We start from the raw sequence: 23,731 nt of genomic DNA, 5'->3' as shown, positions 1-23,731 counted from the left end.
TTCTTCCCTGAGGGCATCTTTGTTAAACTCCTAGCATGGGTCAAAACTCAGCTTAGGTATTTCCAAGTATGAGAAGAGCACTATATCCTTTGCTATATTTGGTCCTCGCAGTTATTTTCATTATTGCCTGTACTGTGTTGTATTAAAATGCACTTTATATACTCCAGTATATAATACGTATTATGCATTATAAAGCATTTAATGATATTTTAGGCCATCCAGTGGCTAAAATAGGGCAAGGATTCTGCGGCCTTGGTCAAAACCCCTTTCCAAAGGTATAAAATAGGTACTGCGACTCCGTGAAGATAAGAAAAAAATATATCTAAAACCCTTATACAGTGCTCAATTGGCGCTCGTTGAGCTTTCAAGAAAAGCTTCTTTAAAATGACGTCATTACAGGCTACTTAAAAACCACTGCAGTCTGTACCAAACGTACTGAATCAAACGAACTACTTAAAATGAGGTTCACCTGCCACAGTTTAGAGGTTCCGCATAAAACAGATTTCCATTTAGTAGCGTGAGCAACAGGAATTTTAGCTCAACAGCGGGTCTTCACCAGATTGAGAAGGGGGCTGGATCCCTATGGCCTGAGTCAAAAACCAATGGGCGGTCCGCAGGCACTTCTCTCGGGGACAAGGAGGCCGTATCCGCCTCAAGCATGGGGTTCACGGGTCTCGGCCCATAGAGCGACCGCCGTCAGAACCAAGAGAACGACTGTTCCGGTGCCGCGTTCCCAGGGCCAGGAAGGGCCGTGGGGTCTCCCCGAACTTCACGCAGGGGCAGCGGGGCGGGGCGCGGTGACGCCAGGAGTAGTGACGCGACGACGCAGCGCGACGCGGTGACGCACGCCCCTTTGTTGGCTCAGTAGCGGTAGCAGCGGCCGTGGAGGTGGCGCTGGGGTCTGTTTTCTGTCCGAGGCCGGAGCAAAGCCGTGTTTGACTGAGGCGGGCGGCGAGCGGCCCCCTCGCTCCTTCCCTCCCTCCCCGCTGCCGCCAGCCTCCAACTGCCAACCGCCGCGCCCGGGGAGGAGCTGCGGCCCGCGGGGCCGAAGCCAGGCCTGCGTCCGGACATCAGCCGGAGCCGGAGCGAGAGCCGGGGCCTCGGCGTCCCCGCCCTCTCCCCGCCTCAGGGCCAGCGTCCGCCGGGCCTCCGCGCGTCGCACCATGGACTCGGACGAGGGCTACAACTACGAGTTCGACGAGGACGAAGAGTGCAGCGAGGAGGACAGCGGCGCCGAGGAGGACGAGGACGAGGACGAGCCGGACGATGATAACCTGGATTTGGGCGAGGTTGAGCTGGTGGAGCCCGGGCTGGGCGTCGGCGGGGAGCGGGACGGACTGCTGTGCGGGGAGACAGGCGGCGGCGGCGGCAGCGCTCTGGGGCCCGGAGGTGGCGGCGGCGGTGGTGGCGGCGGCGGCGGGCCGGGGCACGAGCAAGAGGAGGATTACCGCTACGAAGTGCTCACGGCCGAGCAGATTCTGCAACACATGGTGGAATGTATCCGGGAGGTCAACGAGGTCATCCAGGTGAGGGTGGCCGCCGTGCTGGCTTGACCGGGCCAGACAGGGGGGCAGATTCGAGCGGCCCCAAGGGGCAGGCCTGGGCCTGGTGCGCAGCCCAGCCCGGTGCCTCCCGGCCTTGTCTCCGCCGCTGCCTCTGCTGGGGATAGAGGGTGTCGAAAGCAGACATTCGCCGGTTAGCCGGTGTGGGGAGGTGCGCTGGGGGCGGTGCTTTTCGGGTCCTACTATGGCGGAGGCCTCCGACCGCCGGAGACTTCCCTTGCGGGCAATGCCTGCCTGTCGCTGGGCCCGGTGTCCTTCCTCTGGCCGAAGGAGCGCCTACAGGGGCGGGGCGGAGGCGATGTTTGAGAAGAGCATGAAAACTGGGCCCCTTAGAGGGTTACCCCAGCGTTCAGTCTTACTTGAGCACTTCTGGAAGCGGGTAGAATAGGCCTAAGAGCAGCTTGGTGTACGGTTGCCCCAAGTGGGCACCAGTTAATAAAGAAATGGATCTGCTTGGCAATCTGAAGTGCCTACTTAAAGGTGGGGGAGGGGAACTATTTCTCGGAAGAGGTGCTGATGGGCCTTCTTTTTCGATGGTGAGGCTCTGCTTGCATCTTTTTACTGTTTGCTTGAGACCCAACTCCTGCTCTTCCCGGTGGTAGCATATGACTTAACTTGAAGTTGTTGGAAGAGTTACTGCAGATTTGTATACCCAGCCTTGGAGCTAAAACAACAACAAAGCGTAATGTTATTGTCTAATATTGGACAAGACTCTATTGTGAGTTAGAAAGTAGAGGCTTTTTGCTTCTGAACTCCTTTCTCTGGTAATTTCTATTTCGTGGTCAGTAATTTAGGCTTGGTTTAAGTTGATAACCACATTTTATTTAACCACATGTGTCAGATTTTGCATTCTTGCGCTTTAGGAAATAAAAAGTTTCCATTTGTTTGGAAAAAAGTTATGATTGGGGTCAGGTGTACAGTCGAATGAAAATGAAGTCTCGATTCAGTGCAACTTTTAGAGAACACTAGTTACATGGAAGGAAACTATACATGAGCAGTAAGTTCGATTGCCACTTAGTCATTACATTTTTATCTTAAAATTGGTTGGCTAATATTCACTGGCAAATTAGCAGTGTGTCACACTGCCTAGTCTTTGACTTTGCATGATTAACAGACTTTTGAAAATTAAACCATTTAGACCCATTTGAAGAGTGTTTCGAATAATATTTTAAAAAAATCTGATAGCTGTTGCTATTACTAAACAATGAAAATCTCAAATTTTCATATAGATAATGCAGTCTAAGGAGGAAATTGAAGGGTTGTGGGAGGAAGATAAGTTTTACCGCTCTTTTTCTGATCCCCAAAATATGACAGTTGACCTCTTAGGCCACTAAATTGAGTTTTTTGTTTTTCGGTTTTTTTTTTAGGAAACTAGCAAAAAGAATTCACAGTAAAACACTGAATTCTCTATATTTGCAGCTGTATAAAATCTGATGTTTTCAAACTTATTACTTGGCTTCTTGGTATTTCAGTTAGCTTTTAAAAAACATAGATATTTATAATTTAACTTTATAACAAATCTGTTTTTATGTAGTTAAAAATCTCATCCAACTTTCTCAGCTCTTAGGTGTGTCTTAATCACGGAGGCTAAACCTTACAAGTTCTTTATGTTACTTCTGGAACAGAGATGGAGCTAATGCATATGACATCATTCTTTCTTTGTTAGTGTAGGGGAGAGAGAATAAACTCAGATGAACTGAACTAAAAAGACCTACAGAATAGTAGGGATTTCTTTAGGTGTCTTACTATGTTTCCATGTTTGATCTTTGAAAACTTTTTCTAGTCTGTGTTAAGGATGCTTTTAAAAAGAATTCTTGAATGTATAAATAACTCCCTTGTTACAGTTCAGATTTAGAAATATCAGTAAATCAAAGGATAAGATTTATCCCAGTGTATCTTTTTTCCAAGTGGTATACTTAACCACATCTAAAGTAGGTTCTGGTAATGTTATAGATTATTTATGTTAGTAATTTTAAAAAGTTACACAGGCAATAACATGCACATTGTAAGAAAGAAATTGCTTAGGCAAGAAAAAAAGGCAAAAGGCAAAATAAGCCTGCCACCCAGAGAGATATACCAAAATTTGAACTGTAGTTCTTTCCAGACCCTCTGGGTGAGCTATACATATTTTTAATGACAACAGAATTGTACTCTATGTTCTGTTCATGTTTTCAATATGAGAAAAGCAGAAAGAATCTTTCTCCTGTCAGTAAATATTTTTGAAGTGCGTACATGATCATAGATCTAAGCTAATTTATTTAATAAGTCTGATATTGGCCTTTGTGTTTTCTAGTTTCTGGCTTTTATAAACCTCATTGGGCATACCTTCATAGGTAAATCTTTAAATATTTTCTTAGGATAAATGAAATCGCTGAGTCAAAGGATTTGCTTATTTTCAAGGGATTTGAACTATTATTACCATATTTTCAGAAAGATTATGCTAGTTTTCTCTCCCACCAGTTGGTGCTTACTTAGGATAAAATGGTAATCAGTTATAGAATTTGCTTTTTGAAAAAGGGATGAACTTTTAACATGTTTATTGAGCATTGATATTTCTTTTGTGAATTACTCTTGCATTTGTTCACTTTACCCACTTTTGGCATATTTATCTTCTCTTGCTTTATAGGACCTCTTTATAGTCATATAGGCTTTAAATATCAGTCTAGGTTTTTCACTTAAACTAATGTTGGTTTAATGTGACAATAAGTTTTATTTTTATCAAGTTAAAAACCAGTAGAGAGCTTACTGTTAATTCTAAAAAATTTAAATCTCCTGCTGCCCAGTGCTACTTTTCAGTATGAAATCAGGTATGTTATTAGTCTATTTGAAAATAAATTTGCAGTAGAAAAAGACAAATGTAAAAAGATGGCCAAGTTGATCTTTCCTTGGAAATTTTGATTACCTTTTCTGGGAGAGTAATTCTGGGCAACAACAAATAAATACTGTTATTTGTAGATATCTGCAGGTTAGTTGTAGTCAAATAGGTGAACAGTGTTTTGTTTTTGAAAACTCTTGGTATTCTGGCTTCCTGTAACTCTCTTGTTATGGTTTACTTTGTTCTTATTTTATTTAAACCCTTTGGGGCTACGTAGCTTACTTTTTGAACTCTTAAGGTCAAGGATTTTCTTTAACTCCAACCTATACCAGTGATAGAAAAGTGCTTAAAGCCTTTAACTTACCCAACTATATTTAACTAACATTGCTAATATTAAAAAGTAGTTTTCTAATGTAATTGCCTGAACAGCTAGGTAATTTGTTAAACACGGCACAATTCTGCAGTTGAAGGATGTTTAAACTTCTCATTTTGTTTCAACAACAGTGTTCAGCAAATATTGGTTATGCCTTGTGTTCCAATTACTATGTTAAGTAGAGGGCCTAGTTTTTGCCTTAGAAGCGGGGGACATAGAGGTCCCTGGGCTCCATTCCCAAAGATTGTTATTCATTAGTTAAGTCTGAGTTGGAGCCTGAGCATCTATATATTTTTAGCCACTTCAGTGATAGTTCTGAACCACTAGAATAGTCATAGTTCATGCACTGTCATGATTTTGACCCTCAAGGAGAATGAGTAGAGGGCAGTACCTCTTATGAATATCACATTTAAAGCATGTACTGAGGGAGAGGACCATGGATGGGGCAGGATGTGAGCGGTCAGGTAGGAGGTATAGAGAGGTGGGTGGGCATCTTGTTGTTACAAGATTTGTTATACTAAATACTCTGCTTTAAAGACAATAGTAATAACTAACCCTCAGTGGGAGAAATTTTCTGTTGGCCGTTGATTTGAAAATTTTAATTTTATTTCACCTATTCGTTTAAAAGATTTAATTTAAAGAACTTCTAAGGTGAGATTTCAAGCATAGATGGAGAGGCACGTATATTCTAGTGTATTGTGCACTGGCTGGGAGCCCTGGCTTTTCCTCTAACTGGTGATTTATAACTTAGAATCTTCCATTTTTGTTAGGTTTTGTTTTGTTTCTTTGTTTTTAATTTGGGAAGTTAAATATTGAGAATTAAACTGCTAGATTGATCTTTTTTACATCAATGCTTTGTTTAACATCCTTAATTGGAGTTGCGCATATCAAGATGAACAGTTGTTTGGGTGGAAAAGTGGGGTGTAAGGGAGAGGAAGGTGAGAGAGAGACTCTGTGGGTGTGTATTTTGAAGCTGTTAAAGTGTTTGGTATAATTTACTCTTGAACTTCTATCTTTTCCCAGCTGATATCCATGAGCTCTAAACTGTAAATTACCTTAATTCTTATTGAATTGTTTATGGCAGTACTATAAATCAGAAACTCTGGGGGAGGGGTCCAGCAATCTGTTCAACAAGCATTCCAGGTGATGCTGATGCAAGCTAAAGTTTGGGAACCACTGATGTAGTTAAAAGTTAACGGCAATGTTTCTCCGTGTGTTACTATTAGTTGTGAATTACTACAGATGTGGGTTAATGATGGATGGCAAGTTGTTTAAGAAACTAATGAAAGGAAAATTTCAAGAGTCTGGACAACACTTATTAGGCTAAATCATAGAGTTGAAGGGGATTTGCCATCATTAACTGCTATCTTTCAGATAAGGTGGTCTTTACTCAGTTATTTCAACTGTACAAACCAAACTAAGGACATCTCACGTTCTAGGTTGGAGCACATGATTTTCCTCCCACCCTTCCCCACTGCTTGGGAAGTTTTTTTTTTTTTTAAATCAAAATAATTGAGTCTCTTTAATACACTGGAAGGGATATAAGGTCTTGTTGATACTGTAAATGCTGCTCAGTACTGTATTAAATGTTTCTATGAGAAGGTTTATTCTGAAGGAGTTCATGTTCTCTTTGAATTTAGACACTCAAAGCTGTTAGGTCAGTGAGTAGATAAGTGCCAAGTAGATAGTAGTAGGTATTCAGATGTAGAAGATGACAAGGATTTGGATGGGTAGAAAAGAGGAATGGGAAGCCATACTAAGAAACTGAACCAAGTGAGAATGAGGAAGGTGCACACCTACCTAATGGTGAGGTCAGCCAAAGCAGAAGAGTTTATGAATTGCTGGGGATAAGCGGCAGAAGCTTGGAGGTTTCGTATTATGAAATAAGATAGGCAGAGGTCATCAGTTTAGATTCCTTTCTTTTGGGTTTGACCTTTGGTAGCTACATGAATTCTCTTTAGCCTCATTACCCCAAAACTTAATGGCTTAAAAACAAACATTTATCATTGCACGGTTTCTGTAGGTCATGATTCTGGATGCAGCTTAGCTGGGTGCCTCTGGCTCAGGGTCTCTTCTTATAAGGCTGCAACCAAGGTACCAAGCCTGGATTGCAGTTCTCAAGGCTTAATTGGGGAAGGGATCCCCTTCCAAGGTCATTTATGTGACAGTTGGCAGGCCTCAGATTTTCACTGGCTGGTTGTTGGACAGAAACATCAGTTTACGTGACATGTAGGCTTCTTCATAAAGTCACTTACAACAGTAGCTTCTTTACTTCAGAGCAATTAGTCTCAAGAGGAGGGGATTACATAAAAGTGTGAAGACCTGGAGGTGGGGGATCCTTGGGGCTCCCAGGAGCTGCATACCTTGATATATGTCTTACTTAGTCAAGAGATGAATGGACAACTATTGTATAATGCTTATCTATCCAGTCAATATGGATACTAATGGGAGGGCATCGTAGTTTGAATTTTTTATTTTGGATACATTATTTGTATTTGTCTTTGCAGAACATTATTCTACCTTTAAATGATAAGGATTCCTAATTCCTTTCAGTGATTAAAAGAATAGTTTGCAGTCTCTTAACAGAAATATAAGATTCTCCAGTCCACTGATTTACTTTTTTTAACTTAAGCTACAAAGCAGAATCACTTGGGGATTTTTTCATCACACTTTTTATTTTGAAATAATTATAGATTCATATGCAGGTACAAGAAATAATACAGAGAGAGATCCCACATACCCTTGAGTGATTTTGCTGCAATGATAGCATCTTGCAAAACTATGGCATAATATCACAACCAATATGTTGACATCGATGTGCTCTTATCTTATTCAGATTTCTTTACCTGAGGATTTTAAAAAATATAGGTGTTTAGGTCCCACTCCAAGCTAAAAATGAGTCTCTGGGAGTTTAGACCGGGCTTTGTCATTAAGCAAAAATCTTCTTTTCCTTGGATTATTTTAATGCACAGGCAGTATTGAAAGCCCCTGTTCTTGACTAATATCTGTAAAGAATCCTATCTAACATTTTAATCTCTGCATAAATACAAATAAATGACAGTGAGCTATTTTGTGATGTAGCTCATTTCAGTGTTTAACTCTTGATTTTTTTTTTTTAATGAAATTAAAATCTGCTTCCATATTCCCTTAAATGCATTGTTCCTAGGGTGGCCTTTTGAATGGGAGGGAAAAACTTTTAACGTAATTATTTTGGAAGCTTGAAGGAAAAATTTTTCTTCCAGAAGTTAATCAATCCCCTTTTCTTCATTTCTTTTATGACAACGAATCTATATCTTTGATTATGCACATTGTCTATTTCTCTATTTAACATCAGATACTGTCTTCCTTTTAATAGGCACCTTATCACAGGCCATAACTTTCATAAGACCTTGACAAAATATATTCGAGTTTCCCTTTGATCTTGACACTGGTACTGTGTAACTTTGTAAATAGCTTAATTATTACCTTTAAATGGTGGGATAAGTAGGAGGATGAAAATTTATTTAGGCCGACATTTGATGATTACTTATTATTAGGTGAGAGAATGATCTCTGGTCATACTTCTAACCTGGGATGACTGGATCCTTTGGGGCCCACAGAGATAGTGGTGGAAGTCCTTGCTTTATTTTCAGTGTTTTAAAAAGCCGAATGTATTTAAAACAAAGCAAAACAAAATCGTCAAGCTAATTAAAATGTAGGCCAGTGTTGAATATTCAGTTCCAGAAGAACAGCACATTTTATAGTCAGTAGATTTCTACAGTCATATATAATTTAAGTTTATTTCTAAATTTTTGCTTTTTTCCTAAATTCTCATTCACTCAACAATATGTGGTCATCTGGCTTTGTCTTGAATAATGTCTCATTACTTAATGTATCATGGTGCACAGTAGATGCCGTTTGTAGTTTGGTATCTTAGAAAGCAGCTTATAAGAGTTCTTATTGAGCTAGCAGCTGCTCTGGCAGATTAAATTTTTAGAGCCCTGCTTTTTTTCAGTTTTAAAAATGAGAATGCTGGTATTAAGGACTAAAAGTTGTGAGGATTTAAATGAGAAATGTTAAATACTGTGCTGGGAGTTTTCAGATGTAATTTTTTAAAAGCTGTAAACATTGTTCAATAGCATTTTCCTTTTTTGCTATATTCCATTTAAAAGAAGTGTCACAGTTGACCTGGTACTTAATACATTTTGGCAGAAAACACAGCAGATAATGAAGTATTAGGTAACATTTCCTTAGTACTAAAACATTTGTTTAGACAATGCTAAGAATAGCTGTAATCCCCCAGTCACTTCTCCCCAGGCTTGCTTTGCTATATCTCTTTTGAAACTGTCATAATTCAAATGTTAATTGACTCCAATTACTTGATAATATATTTTCTCTTAATCACAATTATATATATATATATTTATTTAGAGATTAAGTATATCCTAGAGACTGAGAATATTTTTTGATTATTAGCAGGTACCTATACATAGAAATCTCTAATGTGGATACATTGAAATTTATGACATTTTGGACAGATCTTTCTCTAAAAGCTGTTTGAAACCCAGATTTACTGCCTTCTCTCCTTAAAGCATTTCTTCCTTTGATTGACTTACCAGTTAATCATTCTTGGAATTTAAAAGTCATCTTTGATTCTTTTTTTCCCCTGCACTTCCCATATCCAGTTAGCCTTAAGTTACCTCTGAAATTTGTTTTCTGTTATTTCTAACCTTTTTACTTACTAATCCTAATCTATGGCCTTTTATTTTTCCTCCTTTCCTCTAGTATGGTAGTCTGCCATACTATCAAATACAAACGTAGTCATTTTCCTGCTAAAAAAGACTTCATTGTCCCCTACTACCCCGTTATAAGACTACATCAGATTCCTAAAGAGGGCATTCATGACTTCCCCATCATGTCAGCTAATTTTTTCAGTCTAATCTGTTGTTCCTGATTCTCCTACCACCCATTGCACTACCTAAAATTCCTTAACATGTATTACTGTAACACAACTTTGTTTTCCTATTTTTGCTCAAGCTGGTCCTTGGAAAATTTTTTCTCTTCCTTACTGCCTGATGTACTATTTAGACCCTACTCAGATGTTACCATATCTTTTTTCTGGGTCCCTCCCCTCTACCTTTCCAGTGCTTCCTTATCTATGCATAGCACTTCATATGATGTTTAAGGTTGTAATAGAGCCATCCCAATATCTAAGTGTCTCTAGCTAGCTGGATGTGAGGGGCGGGAACTGAATCTTCTTTATCCATAGCATATAGCACACTAACACAATCTCTGACATTGTAGAAATTCAATAAATACTTGAAGTTTGTTCTTACTGCCTTGTTTTCCTTACCTGTAAACCAAAGGAAGGCAGACAAAATTTTTTTTCTGGCACTATTTTGCGGTTTCTAGGTAATGCCACTGTAATCATATGGGAAGATGGCAAGAAAAAAGTGTTTAAATTCCAAGAAGACAAGCTTTTTAAGGTCTCTGAACATATGGCGACCCTTTTAGATTAAACTTTATTTGCATGTAGTTCACTGGCACTTTATATAACCTGACAATGATGTTAAAAACAACTGAGTCACTCTAACACATTAGTTTTCAAAGTAGTATCTATGAAAGTAAAACTACTTTATGATAATACTAAGATATTACTTGCTTTTCTTTAATATGCTGACGTTTGTACTGATGGTACAGAAGCGATGGGTGGTTAAAACCACAGGAACCTTAGCACAGATCAGATCAGTGGCACCAAGCTATACTAGTAGTTATTGTATTCTCCACTGCTACACACTCAGTAAAACATAACATTTTCACTTAACTGTCCTAGATGAAGCAGTAAAAATTTCTAGTTTTATATCCCAGCCTTTTTAAGTACACATCTTAATAGTTTATGTAGCAAAATTGGAGGTATGCCTAAAGCACTGCTGCATACTGAAGTACAGTGGTTGTCTCAAAGAAAAATATTTGTGCAGTTTGATTTGTGACCTAAAAAAACTGCTTGTTTTATAGAGCACCATTTTTACTCAAAAGATTGACTGACAAACTGGTAATTTATACAAATGGCAAATAAACATACGGTAAATGTTCCTTCAAATGAATGAAATACACCTGTCATTTCCAGGTAAACTACATACAGTTATTTGTTGCTAATGATAAAATTTTTAAAGTTTTTAAGTGAAAATTAGAATTTTGGAAAGCTCATATCTGCTGCTGTGAAACTGACAGCTTCCTAGTTCTTAAAAACGTCTGATAAGCTATTGTATAATAAACTATATTAACATTTAGAAGATCTTCATAACATAAGGAATCAATATTTTCCGAATGACCAATTGTTATATTTCACAATCATGCATTGGTAAATAATCCATTCAAAGTACAAGATGAGCCATTGGATTTTGATGCAATAAGAGTATGAAAAGTTCTTTGCTCAGGTTTCAGATTCTACCTTGTAACTAGCCTTTAGGAAACTACTACTTTTTGAGTTTTGGTGTAATAACAAAAAACATCCATAGTTATCTGAAAAGGCTATGAAAGTGCTCCATCTTTTTCCAACTACGTACCTTCTTTATTTTTCAAACAAAAGAACATGTTCAAGAGATTGAATACAGAAGCAGATATGAGAATCCTGCTATTTTCTAGTTAGCCAGATAGCAGAGACTTTCAGATATGTAAAATATTATGCTCTTTACACTAAATTTTTGTTTTAGAACATATTTTCATAAAAATGTTTTTGTATTAACAGTGGGGTTTACTAGTTATTTTTAATGAATTAATATTTTTTAAATTCTCAGTTTTAATATCTATGATAGATATAACTCATATAAACAAAACTCTATGGCATCTGCAATAATTTTTAAGCCGAAAAGGTTTTCTGAGACCAAATAGGTTGAGAATTGCTACTCTTATATTTTGAAATATTTGTGAATCATAAAGGAAATGTAATGTCGGCTTGCAGGCAGATGAGACTAACCATACTATATGAGTTTACTATAAATTAACAACGGGTTATAAACTATAAATTAACTATTAGTGATTAATCAGAAACATAATTATATATAAGCTATGTTAGATGCTGTGGGGAGTATGAACAGAAATATTAGGTTCTGTGCTTAAATAAAATATAAGAAATGTGAAGCATAAGATATGACTAGTGAGGAATGATGATTGGAAATGAGATTGGATGCTTAATTTTTTTAAGGAGGAGCTAGCAAAGATACCTGTCTTACATATTCCATTTGTTGTTTTGATTGTATTCAGACTTCTTACATTAAGATAAAAGCTCTGTGAGAGCAGGGTCTTTGTTTTATTCATTGCTGTACTCCTGGTGTCCAGAACAGTACCTAGCACATCGTAGGCACTTAGTAAACATTTTATTGCAGATATTTTTATTTCACCTCCATTTTTAAAGGATACTTTTTATTAGTATATAATTTTAGGTTGGTAGTTTTCTTTTAGCACTTTAAAGATTACATTATTTTCTGGCTTCTATTGTTTGTGGTGGTGGGAGGAAGCTAATGCATCTTTGATATGGATGCTTGTGAGGTTTTTTACTTCGTCTTTGAAAGGCTGAAAGAAAATTATTAAAGTTTCTAATCATGGTTTTCTTTGTGTTTATCTTGTTTTGGGTTTTCAGATCCTTTTCAATATGTGTGGATAATGTCTTTATCCTTTTTTTTTTTTTAATTTCTATTCCTTTTGAAACCCTTTTAAGGTTTTTTATGTTCTGTATGTGTCTACTGCTCTTTTGTGTATCTTATACTCTTTTCTCTGTGCTTAAGTTTGGATAATTTATATGGATTTATCTCTATGTCTTCAAATATGTCTTCTGTGTCTAATCTGTTGAACACCTTAATTAGTACTTAATTTCAGATATTGTATATTTCAATTCTAGAGTTTCCATTAAATTTTTATAGATGGTAATATTCTGGTGATTTCTTCTTTTTCATGTTTTCCATCTTTTGCTGTATTTTTTCCAGCACATTAATCACTTATTAAAAGTTTTCTCAGCTAACTGCAGTATTCAGATGATCTGTTAATCTTTTTTTCCTCTTTTTTTCCCTCTCAGTTTTCAGTCATGTGTTCCTATCGTTTGGCATACTCTACTTGCATGCCATATGTTGTGTATAAACTATTTTAGAGATTCTGAATAACGATAGATTCCTCCAGAGGGAATTTTTGTACTTCCTTCTGATTAGTGTTTAGAGTGGTAAATGCTCACCTTAATCCAATGAGACTGAGTTCTAGCCCTGTCCAGTTTCAGTTTATCTTATGAATCTGCTGTTGGCTCTTTAGATTCTTCAACTAAGAGCCTACTATATTCTCAGCAGTCCCTCCCTTAGGGGGTCCCAAACTTTAACCATTGTTTCCCTAGACTGCTGGAACCGCTACTCTGCTTTTGGGAGGCTTTACTTTTAGATTTTTATTCTTGGCCCGTGCAATCCCAGGATTCAGCAAAATACTTGACGGGAAGACTGACCATTCTTTGAGATACCTCTTCAAGTCTCAGTATTAATTTCCTTTTGTTGCTGTAATAAGTTACCATAAGTTTACTGACTTAACACAAATTTCTTAAAGTTTTGAAAGTTAAAAGTCCAAAGTGAATCTCATTGGGCTAAAATCAAGGTGTTGGCAGGCTGTGTTCCTTCTGGAGGCTCTAGGGGAGAATTTATTCCCTTTTTGACTTGTAGAGGCCATCTAAATTCCTTGACTTGTGGCCCCTTACTCCATTTTCAAGCCAGCAGCATAGCATCTTCAAATCTCTGATGTCCACTTTTGCTCCCTTCTTCCACTTTAAAAAACCCTTTGATTACATTCTTTTGACCTAAATAATTCAGGATAATCTTTCTTTTTAAGGTTCGCTGATTAGCAACCTTAATTTCATCTGCAACATTAATTCCCCCTTGTCGCTTCACGTTCCAAGTAGTAGGAAGTGAACATCTTTGGTGGGGCACTATTCTGCCTCTAAGTAGCACCCCTCTGTGGCGGATTGTCGGTCTGCTAGTTCTCAGAATTTGCAAGTGCCCAGGGTAAAAACTACTTCTGTTGTAAGATCACCAGTTCCTCCAGTTCTTGTTGCCTCAGCAGCTCTCTACTGCTTTCAGATTGATGATTTCTGGACAGTATTTGGCTTTTCTAGTTCTAGATGGGAATGCTAGCCTACCTCTTAGCTACTCTGTCCTACCTGGAAGGGGGACAATAAGTGTTTTAAAAAATCATTGAATATCCTTAGTCTCTGGGTTATGTGTTGGGGATTTTTGAAGTATGTGTACCATGGGAGCAAGCAACCACTTTGCGGACTGTAGAATGCTCTTTTGAACTTGGATTCCAGCTAGAAAGTATGACATTTTACAGATTGGAGTAAGGGATCTGAGAGTTGGGAAAATGACAGGTTGGAGTGGGAAAAAAAGATCTAATTTACTCATTTTATGTAAGGGAGACTCACAGACATAGACAAAAGTGGTAATAATAACTGATATTAATGGACTGTGTTAGGGGTTTTCATGTGTATTAATTTGTTACGAAATCCCAAAGAAATAGCATTATCTTCATTTACAGATAAGAAAATTGTTGAAATTAGAGAAGCCAAAAAATGGTTTCTCAGAGAAGACTGGTGGAGGTAATAAAAAACTCTCTTTTTGACCTTTAAAAGTACTAGCTCTTTCTGCTGTACCAAACCTTTTCAGACTTTAGTTGGACTTTTGACTAGGCCAAATTCTTTTACTTAAGTTTTTTTGTGTTTATGTACTGAAAACAATACTAAAATAACCTTTTATTGTAGTTAATTGACTCTGATTTTAGATGAGTCACTTGTTAGTTATCTATTGCTACCTAACAGCTTACCCCAACAAGTGACTTGAGACTTAAAACAACACACATTTCTTATTTCAGAGTTTTGAGTGGTACAGCTGGGTGGTTCTAGCTCACTGGGTCTTTGCAGAGGTTGTGGTCATTCTGTCAGCTGAGGCCACATTTATCTGAAGGATTGGTTTGTGCTGAAGAACTGCTTTCAAGATGGCTCACTCACATGGCTATCAGTAGGAAGTCTCAGTTCTTTATCACATGGGCCTCTCCAAACTCGAATGTGTCCTCATTGTTAGCTGGTTTCCCCCAGAGCAAGTAATCAAAGAAAGCAAGACAAATGCTATATATATATATATATAGCGGTTACCTAGTCTTTGGAAGTCATACTTTATGATTTCTGCAATGTCCTTTTGGCTACAAGTCAGCCTTATTCACTGTGGGAGGGGACTACACATTTCCCAGGAGGCAAGGATCATTTGGGGCCATCTTGGAAGCTGGCTACCATAGATACCCTGTTAAAGGAAAGATAAGATACAGGGATATGGCTATAAGGCTAGATTTTAGTTCTAGAATCATGAGATTTTTTTTTTAATGCTGTTATGCTTAATGAGTAATAAAAAGTGAACTTGAAAGCCCTCCGAACTGAGAGTAGAACAGCCTCCTTTTGCATAGTACGGTAGATTTGCCAAAATCAAAATTTAAAAATTGCCATAAGTGGGACAAGTATTTATAAAGCTTTTAAGTACCTAACAGTCACTTTGTCTATTTAATTCACATTTCATAAATTTCATAAAACTCTTGTACTTTACAATCTAGGTTTAGAGTCTAGTCTCATCTATAATACCAAATGTGTAACTTTAGACTAAATCAGTCTCTGGTCTGAATCTGCCCTTGCAAAAGAAAAGATTTGGACTTTGAAAGTGTTTTCCAATTATAAAATTCAGGTTATGACAAAAGATAATTAGATAATTAGTGCAAATGCTTTCAAGATAAGAAGCTAAAAGACCAAAGCTTTCTTTCCACCTGATCTAATGCCACTGGCTGTCTTGAACTTGATCCTCTTGGATTTTACTGTTCCTAAAACCATTATACATCTTCTCATCACCATGTTCTGCCATATCTGTACTCAATCTTTATGGCCACATGGGACATGTGCTTGACAGTAGGAGTACAGAGATGAGTAGAAAACATTCCTTTCTGTTCCAGGGCTCCTAGTCTAGGAAGGAGCAGAAACGTAAATAAACACCTGATTACAAAGGCAGTAGCTCACTTTTATCCATGTGTAGCCTGATCTCACTTATTTCCTATTTTTGGACTTGCCCTGGCCTGGTTCTCAAAGTGGAGGATATTAGTGTATGTACTACCATTACCCAGAGCCCCACACTTAACTAGTTTTCCTTTTGAAGTGTTATTTTACACATTGTTAACCCTGATGTGTTTCACTTTTGTTGTGGGTTGGCCCCTCTTTGTTGCTTGGTTAAGGAAGGCCCTGTCTTCCAGAATGATTAGTTGGTATTTAGGAAAGAAGGAACATATTGATGTGTAGATAAGTAGAGTCTTGTTAAAAGTGATTAGAAGTTATTAGAAGGCTCTCATTGGCAAAATCAGAAAAATCAAAAGAACATGAAAAAGGTGATAATGATGGAAAACGAGACCATATGAGTAGTATAGTATAGTCACCGCAGATTTTTCAGAAAATGCCGAATGTCTTTTTTTACAGGCTGGTCATCCTATTCAGTTTATGACAGTGTCAGATATAGTCATACTTGGTCTCAATTTATGGCCTGAGAAAAATTTACCAGATCTTTGATCATTCCTGATAAGCAGTGAGGTAGGAATGGGATAGGAAATGGTGTTTATGAGGAGCATACTTAGCCTAGGGGTTCCTGAGGAGGCTCTGGGTCACAGTAACTAGGCTACAAGAGGATGCAAATTTGGAAAAAAGATTCTTTAGCATGATAAATCAGGCTTTTCATATTTCAACCCTTATATACTTATCTGCCATTTCTTTACACTCATTCTGGCATAACAAAATAATATTCCCTATGAAATTTTTCTCTGTGCTTTGGTAGGGCTTTTTCCTTTGCTTCAAATGCTTTTCCCCAGTAAACTTATTCATACTTCAAGATCCAACTTCAACATCATTTTTCTTTTTTGAATCCTTCCCTATGAGTGCGTCTAAGAATTTTGTAATACTTTTATTTTAAAAAGCTCTAATCTCTGTTATTTACTTTCCCACTGAATAGACTCTGAAATCCTTAAGAGTAAGACCAGTATATTTATTTTAGTATTCCTATTTACCAGCACAGTTCCTGGAACATAGCTGATAACACTTTGAATAGTCAAAATTAAATGTGAGTTTTCTTATTGATTTTATTATTGATAAAAATAAATCTTAGTACTATCCCTATTTTTATCATTTGCACATTGTTCACATTCCTCTTCTGTCTACTTCACTCAATTAACTCTTCTCTCATTCTCTAATATACTCTGTTTTTTTGCTCTTAAATCAGTTATTTCAAGGAATGTTAGTCATCACAACTACTCTCTGAAGTAGATGGCATTTTTACCGTTTTATGGATAAGGAAATTGAGACTAAGAAGAATTAAATAACTTGCCCAGCTTTTCATAGTTGAGGTTAGAACTCAGTATTTTATATCATTAAATAGAAATAAAACATGTGAATGTTGTCTTTTGTGCTGGGTATTTTCTGATGGCTCTACCTTTCTCCATCTAGCTCTGTGCCCCAGGAGATTGACTTTTACAGAGTTAATGGGCTTTGACTTGTGACCTATGAATCCAAATAAGAGAGGAATAGAGTCAGAAGTCTAACATGCCCCACTTACACTTTCTAGCCTGCAGATATACCATCCACAAGAAAAATTTAAGCCGAAATTGCTATTACAGCATTTACTATTTTCTAGTCCAGTGTAAGCATGTAAAAACACAGTTTTAAGCATAAAATAATTCCACTACTTGACCTGTGTTATAATATGTGTATATATTATGTAAAGTTTATTCATGATTTATGTGTGAAATTACAAACCGAGACCAGTTGTCCACAAAGCCCCAGCATTCTTCTGACAGAAGCACTGAGAGATTCTGGAAGAACAGTATTGTGAAATTGTTGTGGGTATGCTAGATAACAAATGCTTGATATGTTTAAGGAGAGAATGGCTGACTACTTATTTTGCTAAATAATGAGGAAGTTGTTCTTTTGTGAAGTTCTCAGAGCTTATTACTGATACCATTTAAACTCAAATATAAAGAAATGTCTTTACCTTTCATTACTTAAATTTGTATGAAGCAAAAACTTAGTGGGCTTGAGATGGTCATTTCATATGGAAATAATATTCCTTTGAGAAGAAAGCATATAATTTTATTCACTATGCTGACTTTTCGATATAATAATTCCCTTTGTTGGCCTTAAACATCATATCTGTTTTCTATAATCATCTCAAGTCATTACATTAATTTAGTTATAGCTAGGTCCTCAAAATATATGATGGTGTCTGAAACTTTATTTATATTTTTGCATTCTACCTAGGTGTAAAGCCGGAGGGGTGGAAATAGGACTTTAAAATTCACAAAAATATTCTAGTCACCCTTAAGAATGAAAATAAAACATTTAAACAATAGCTAAAGAATTAAGGATGACATAAACTTGTCTAATCTTTATTTTGTATCAGAGTCAACACAATTTTTGATTCACATAGAATCAGATTAACAGGATTAAAGGGGTCTTAAAGGTTATCCAGATTAATCATTTACCAACTACTACCTCCCTGTAAAGTAGTCCCTGAGCCTAGTCTTAAACCTCTATAGTAATTTAAACCCCCACAGATGCTTATAGAAGTAAGCACATTTCATATTTGAATAGATCTGATTTTGAGTTCTTTTATATATTAATACCTGTCTGTGGCTTTTTACTTGAACCTACCCATCTTAATTCTTCTTCATGATATGATAGCCTTTCTTTGTTTTTAAAGATTTTTTAACATTGGTGACTACCAGTGTATTAAACTATATTCAGGCTAACACTTTTTTTTTGTATGTGTGCACAATCCAGAATACAACTTTTGCTTTACTTCTTATGGATTGTTGATTAGGAAGATTATTTTGTTCTGGTATTTTGGGTTCAGACCTGTTGACTGTCTGCTCAAGCATAGTTACATAAGTTACAAACCTACAACAGCACATGTGCATGCACCCTGTTCAGTTAGATAAATGCCAGACAAGAGGAACGCAGATCTGTTTGTTCATACCCTCCTTGCAGACCCTGGGAAGTTTTGCCATATCAAGTGATTCACCTTGATGTTACTGTGTTAATAGTTTTGGGGTTTTGAGTGCTGTATATTTCCTCTGACTCTGCATTTATAAAGATAAAAACAGATTCTAGACAAATTAACAAATTAGCTCTGAATAAAATGTTTTCTACTACCTTTATTAAGCTCTGGATCAGTTTAAGTGAATAATATGAAGTTGCAGTGCACACTTCTTATCTTTGTGAATCAGGATTTTCTTCATTCAGTGTAACCAAAATCAACAAGTTGGAAGCGGAGGCCAACATAACTGAGCTCTCTTCAATAACCTCTTGATTAAAAAAAAAAGTTTTAAATAGCCTTAGTATTCTAAACTGTTGATAAACTTTTTTTTTTTTAGGATTTAAAAAATATTGTTTGACTATATGTATATTTTCTTGGCTCTAAATTCAAAGTACAAAAGATTACTAAGTAAAACAATCTCCCACCTTAATATCTTAAGGTGTTCCTTTCCTCAGAAGCAACCACAATTATTAATATGTTCATTCTTAATACCTTTCTCTTAAATGTAGAATCTCCATCCTCCCCTGCCCAATTTTAAGACCCTAAATATCATGTAATGATTTTATACAATTCTGAGGTTAATGGATTCTTAAAAATAATACTTTAGTTTAATTGGGCACAATATATAAGTTGAGTACTTAATTGATTTTTTTTTATTCCAACTAATATTCTTTATCTGCTACACTGTGCTGGAAGAATATAGATACTGAACAGCTCTTTAAGGAGGCATGTATAAATAAATTACAGTGCAGTAATATGTGCAACAGTAGAATTACAAGGTCAGAGAAGGAATGTTTAATGCTGTCTTCTAGGAGAGATTGACAAATCCTCCTGGTGGGAAGAGGTCTGAAGCTAGGTTTTGAAAAATGAATAGTAGCTCACTAGGCAGAAGGGGTTGGAGATGGCATTTTAAACAGAGGAGGAATAGAATATAAAAGAGAGAAGGTATTAATGGTTTGATGTGTTGAATGAACACTAAAGAATTGAATATTGCTGAAATAATTGGTAAGTGGTTTGGTAGGTGCTGGACCTAGGCAGACATTTTATGAAAGACTTTAGCATAGTGCTAAGCAAGATGGAGTTAGCCCCTTGGGCCAGGTGAAACAACTTTAAACTTTTAAATTAATATGGGATTATTGTTTAGAAAGACCACTTCGCTGACAGTATAGAAAATAAATGAGAACAAAATGAGATTAGGAAGCAGGGAGAATAGTGAGAAGTCTATTACGATAATCTCAGCCAGCAAGAAATATATGGTAAGGTTAGCAAGGCAGGAATGGAGAGGAGGGTGTGGCATTCAAGATATTAGGAGATAGAATCAGTGAGAATTGGTGAATTATTTTGTTAGGAGACAGAATAGCTTTAGTGGTTAAGTCCTTGGCATCATACAGAATTAAGTTGTTTCAGTCTTTCCATTATTACATCTGTTGTAAGTACATTTGGTTATTATCTGTATGTCTTTGTATCAGTTATTTAATTTTAATTCTTTTTTCTCATCTGTAAAAATAAGTATTATAATAATGTAGTTTAAGTTTTAAGAAGCCTTCATTTCACTAACTTCTTGGATTAACAGTTGCTCTTCATTCCCTCAGTGAAACCTACTTAGCAGATTATTAGAGGTCCATGACAAGCTTTCAATTTGTTGGCCTTCCTAGATAAGTAAAACCAAATGTTGAAATTACTTAGTCATAATAGGCCTCATACTCTGTGATTCCATTTATATGAAATGTCCAGAAATAGGCAAACCCATAGAGACAAAAAGTAGATCTGTGGTTGTCAGAGGCTGTGCTGGGTAAGGGGAGAATGGGGAGTGACTGCTGATGGGTATATGGGGTTTCTTTTTGAGGTGAATGAAATGTTCTAAAATTAATGGTTAACACAACTGTGTGTCACAACTTTGAATACAATCAAAACCACTGAATTATAAATTTGGAAGGTGAATTTTACGATATGAATTATATCAATAAAGTTGTGGTAGAAGAAAATTTAATATACATACCACATCCATATTTCTCCAGTTTTGTTCATTAATGTCTTTTAGAGCTTTTCTTTTTTTAGTTTAGAATTCAGTCAAGGATCTTGTATTACATTTGATTATCATGTTTCAATACCTGTTCATGTTTTTGAGGGATTACAGTAATAAATTTGTAAATGGCTCGATCCCCTGGAAATAAAAGGGGAAACATTTTCCCTTAGTGTTTCTTGCATGGATCTATAGTATTTTAGATGCATGCAAAATGAGATTTTTTATTAAATTAAAATGGGTTTTCCATAGATATAAGCTTTTGATTAAACTTAAGTCAAGCCAACATTTTGAGATATTAAGATGCTTCTTAAAAAAATAACTTTTAGAAGCTACTTTTTGAATACTTTTTTGAATGGATTTGAGGCAACAAGAGGGCTCTACATAACTTTTAAAGATACTGTTGGTAATTTTATATAGAATGTTTTATTATGTCTCAGAAATTGATCTAAATGGCACTATAATATATTTTAAGCCCCCAAAGTTATCTAGATGTGGTGCTAGAAACCATTTTTACATAGATAGGCAAATGTAGAATGGTAAAATGCTGAAATATGACTTGGATTCAGTAATTTCTGATTAGATAGACCTTGGCATTACAGTAGAAAATTTACGCGTGTAATAATTGCTTTTTAATTTTGGCATAGGAAGTCTTCAGTTTTGATAGTTTCTTGTATATTAAAACAGCAACCCCTTTTTGAAGAAATTGTGTGGCATGGTTACAGAAGTGCCTGCTGTATTTGTACTGTCGATGTTATTATGAGAATCAAGAATATTTGGGTATGTGTATTGGGAGGACTGCAGATGTGAAGTTCAGTTAATTTACTATAGAATATAGGTAGATATGTTTTCTTCTGGTTTCCCCTTCCCCTTTATATACCTTGATTTTAATTTTTATCAAGTCTGTCTATCTGGCCTTTGCCGCTGTGGCCCATTGATCTGTCCATCTGTCTGTTACAGTGCATATTGGGTACTTCCAGAAGTATGAATTCAGTGATGCAAAGGACAGGCGGGCTGCAGCAGCAAAGGTAGGACAGAATCATTCCAAAGACAAGTCATTAAAGGACCATTAAACACAAATGCACGCACACATATTGGCAGCAGGTACTTCATTATTTAAGGTCATAATGCTTATCCTGTAAATCTTTATGGAAAAGCCTGTTCTGACATGACAGATTTAACATATGTATTTATAAAGGACACAGTTTTGTTTTGTCTTTTAACCAGAAGCTTACTTGGCACTTAGGCAACAAAATAAATTGCCATTTACCACTATCTTTTTGAAAAGTGCTTAATAATAGAAGAATTGTTTAAATGTATAGGATATGATGGTATTTGATCGATTCATAAACCTGGTTGATTTCAGAAACAGTGGTGACAAAAGTTCCTATTTGTAAACTTCTGGGAGAAGAAGCAGGAAAGATAGATTGATGTGCCATGTGTGTATTTTTATATGTTAATATTTATTTATATTTTCGATTCTGGAATATTTCAATGGATATAATCTTAAATTTCAAGGTTGTTTTTTAACTTCTATAAGGAAGCTTAAGGATTTTAATTTAAATATTTGTATCCATTTACTTGTTAAAAGATAGCAATTATAGCAGTTCCTGGCTTGCTTGCTTGCTTTTTTAAAATGCTGGGTTAGAATGAGAGCAATAGTAGCATTTTTATGCTAAATCTTAAGACCTAAGTCACAGACTTGTTTTAAAAATGTAGGCAATACAATGCAAACATTTGAATGAAATGGAAGACATATATAAGGTGTAAAGTGCTACTCGGTTGTTTATATTACTCATAATTGGTTGTAAAGTTAGGGATTATAGGGATAGCTGAATATAGATAATTTGCATCATTTTCTTTGCTATTAGGTTTCTAAAAGGAAGGGGCTGTGTTTTTCCAAATAAGCTAATAGAGTACTTCTCAAGGCTTCTCAATGAAAAGACAGATAAAAGTTCGTATTTGGTTTTCAGTGAGGATTGCTGGGTTTTCAAAATGACTGTAAAACCTAGTATCTTAAATATCCACAGCCTTAATTCTAGTCCAAAAGTCTAATATTAGTAGCTAACACTTTAATAAACTCTGTGTACTTTATTGAGAAGATTAGTTTACTACCTTTTGAATGTGCAAACATAGTAGATTGTAGTGAAGTTTCATGGTATACCATAGTAGAGGTATTTCTATTCAATCGTGTTAAAATAAGATGCTTTAGTGTTTTAAGATGCTCACCTCCCCTTTTGTCTCGGAAACTTTTTTTGGTTAATTATTTTACTTTCCTATTTCATACTTAGCTCCTTCCAGATGTATTTTAGGTATTTCATGGTCTAAAGAGATCATAAATAATTTTTTTTACCTATTATAGTATGACTATATTAAAATGAATATTAGTCATGAATCTATAATTTATTCAAAATGATCAGATCTAGCAGTCCAACTCAATACAGAGCAAAATAGATCTGAATTTTAGAGGCCTGTATTTGTTCTAATCCTGTCTCTGCCACTGTCTACATTTCAGAAATAACTTCTACTTTTCAGTTTCTCCTTTTTAAAATGCATGTTGGTTTACAAAATTTCGTTAATCTATATCTTTGTGAAAAGGGATTCTTAAGGTGCTGAAGATGGGAACTGTTTAATTGGATCTAAATTTTTGCTAAGATTTGATTTTTTTAAAACATATGCTTTCTTATGTCAATAAATAATCTACAACCAAAATGATTTTAGAAGAAAAATTAGTTGTATTTGTGCTCTTTCCCATCTCCTACTCCAGTTCAACTTTATTCTGCAGGTTGCTCTTTTATTTTACTATACTGTGGATTTAACACTAGTACAGTATTTTCTCATATGGCC

At 36.3% G+C, this 23,731-nt stretch overlaps 1 protein-coding gene across 2 annotated transcripts in view; it reads left to right on the top strand.

Moving 5' to 3' along the window:
• The first annotated feature begins 853 nt into the window (after positions 1-853).
• The window catches only part of ARIH1 (ariadne RBR E3 ubiquitin protein ligase 1), a 93,791-nt gene continuing 70,913 nt past the window's right edge, over positions 854-23,731 (top strand). The window contains exons 1-2 of one of the 2 annotated variants that reach the window (XM_036218317.1): positions 1,362-1,526; positions 21,845-21,912. In XM_036218317.1, the coding sequence (XP_036074210.1) occupies positions 1,496-1,526; positions 21,845-21,912 (99 nt within the window). In that variant the 5' untranslated portion in view covers positions 1,362-1,495. Of the gene's footprint in view, positions 1,527-21,844; positions 21,913-23,731 lie in introns of both variants that reach the window. The other variant, XM_036218316.1, reaches the window with a different exon arrangement.

This window comes from Rousettus aegyptiacus, unplaced genomic scaffold, assembly GCF_014176215.1.
Source record: "Rousettus aegyptiacus isolate mRouAeg1 unplaced genomic scaffold, mRouAeg1.p scaffold_m13_p_3, whole genome shotgun sequence".
Lineage (NCBI taxonomy): Eukaryota > Metazoa > Chordata > Mammalia > Chiroptera > Pteropodidae > Rousettus > Rousettus aegyptiacus.
This window is presented reverse-complemented; position numbering and strand designations above follow the sequence as displayed.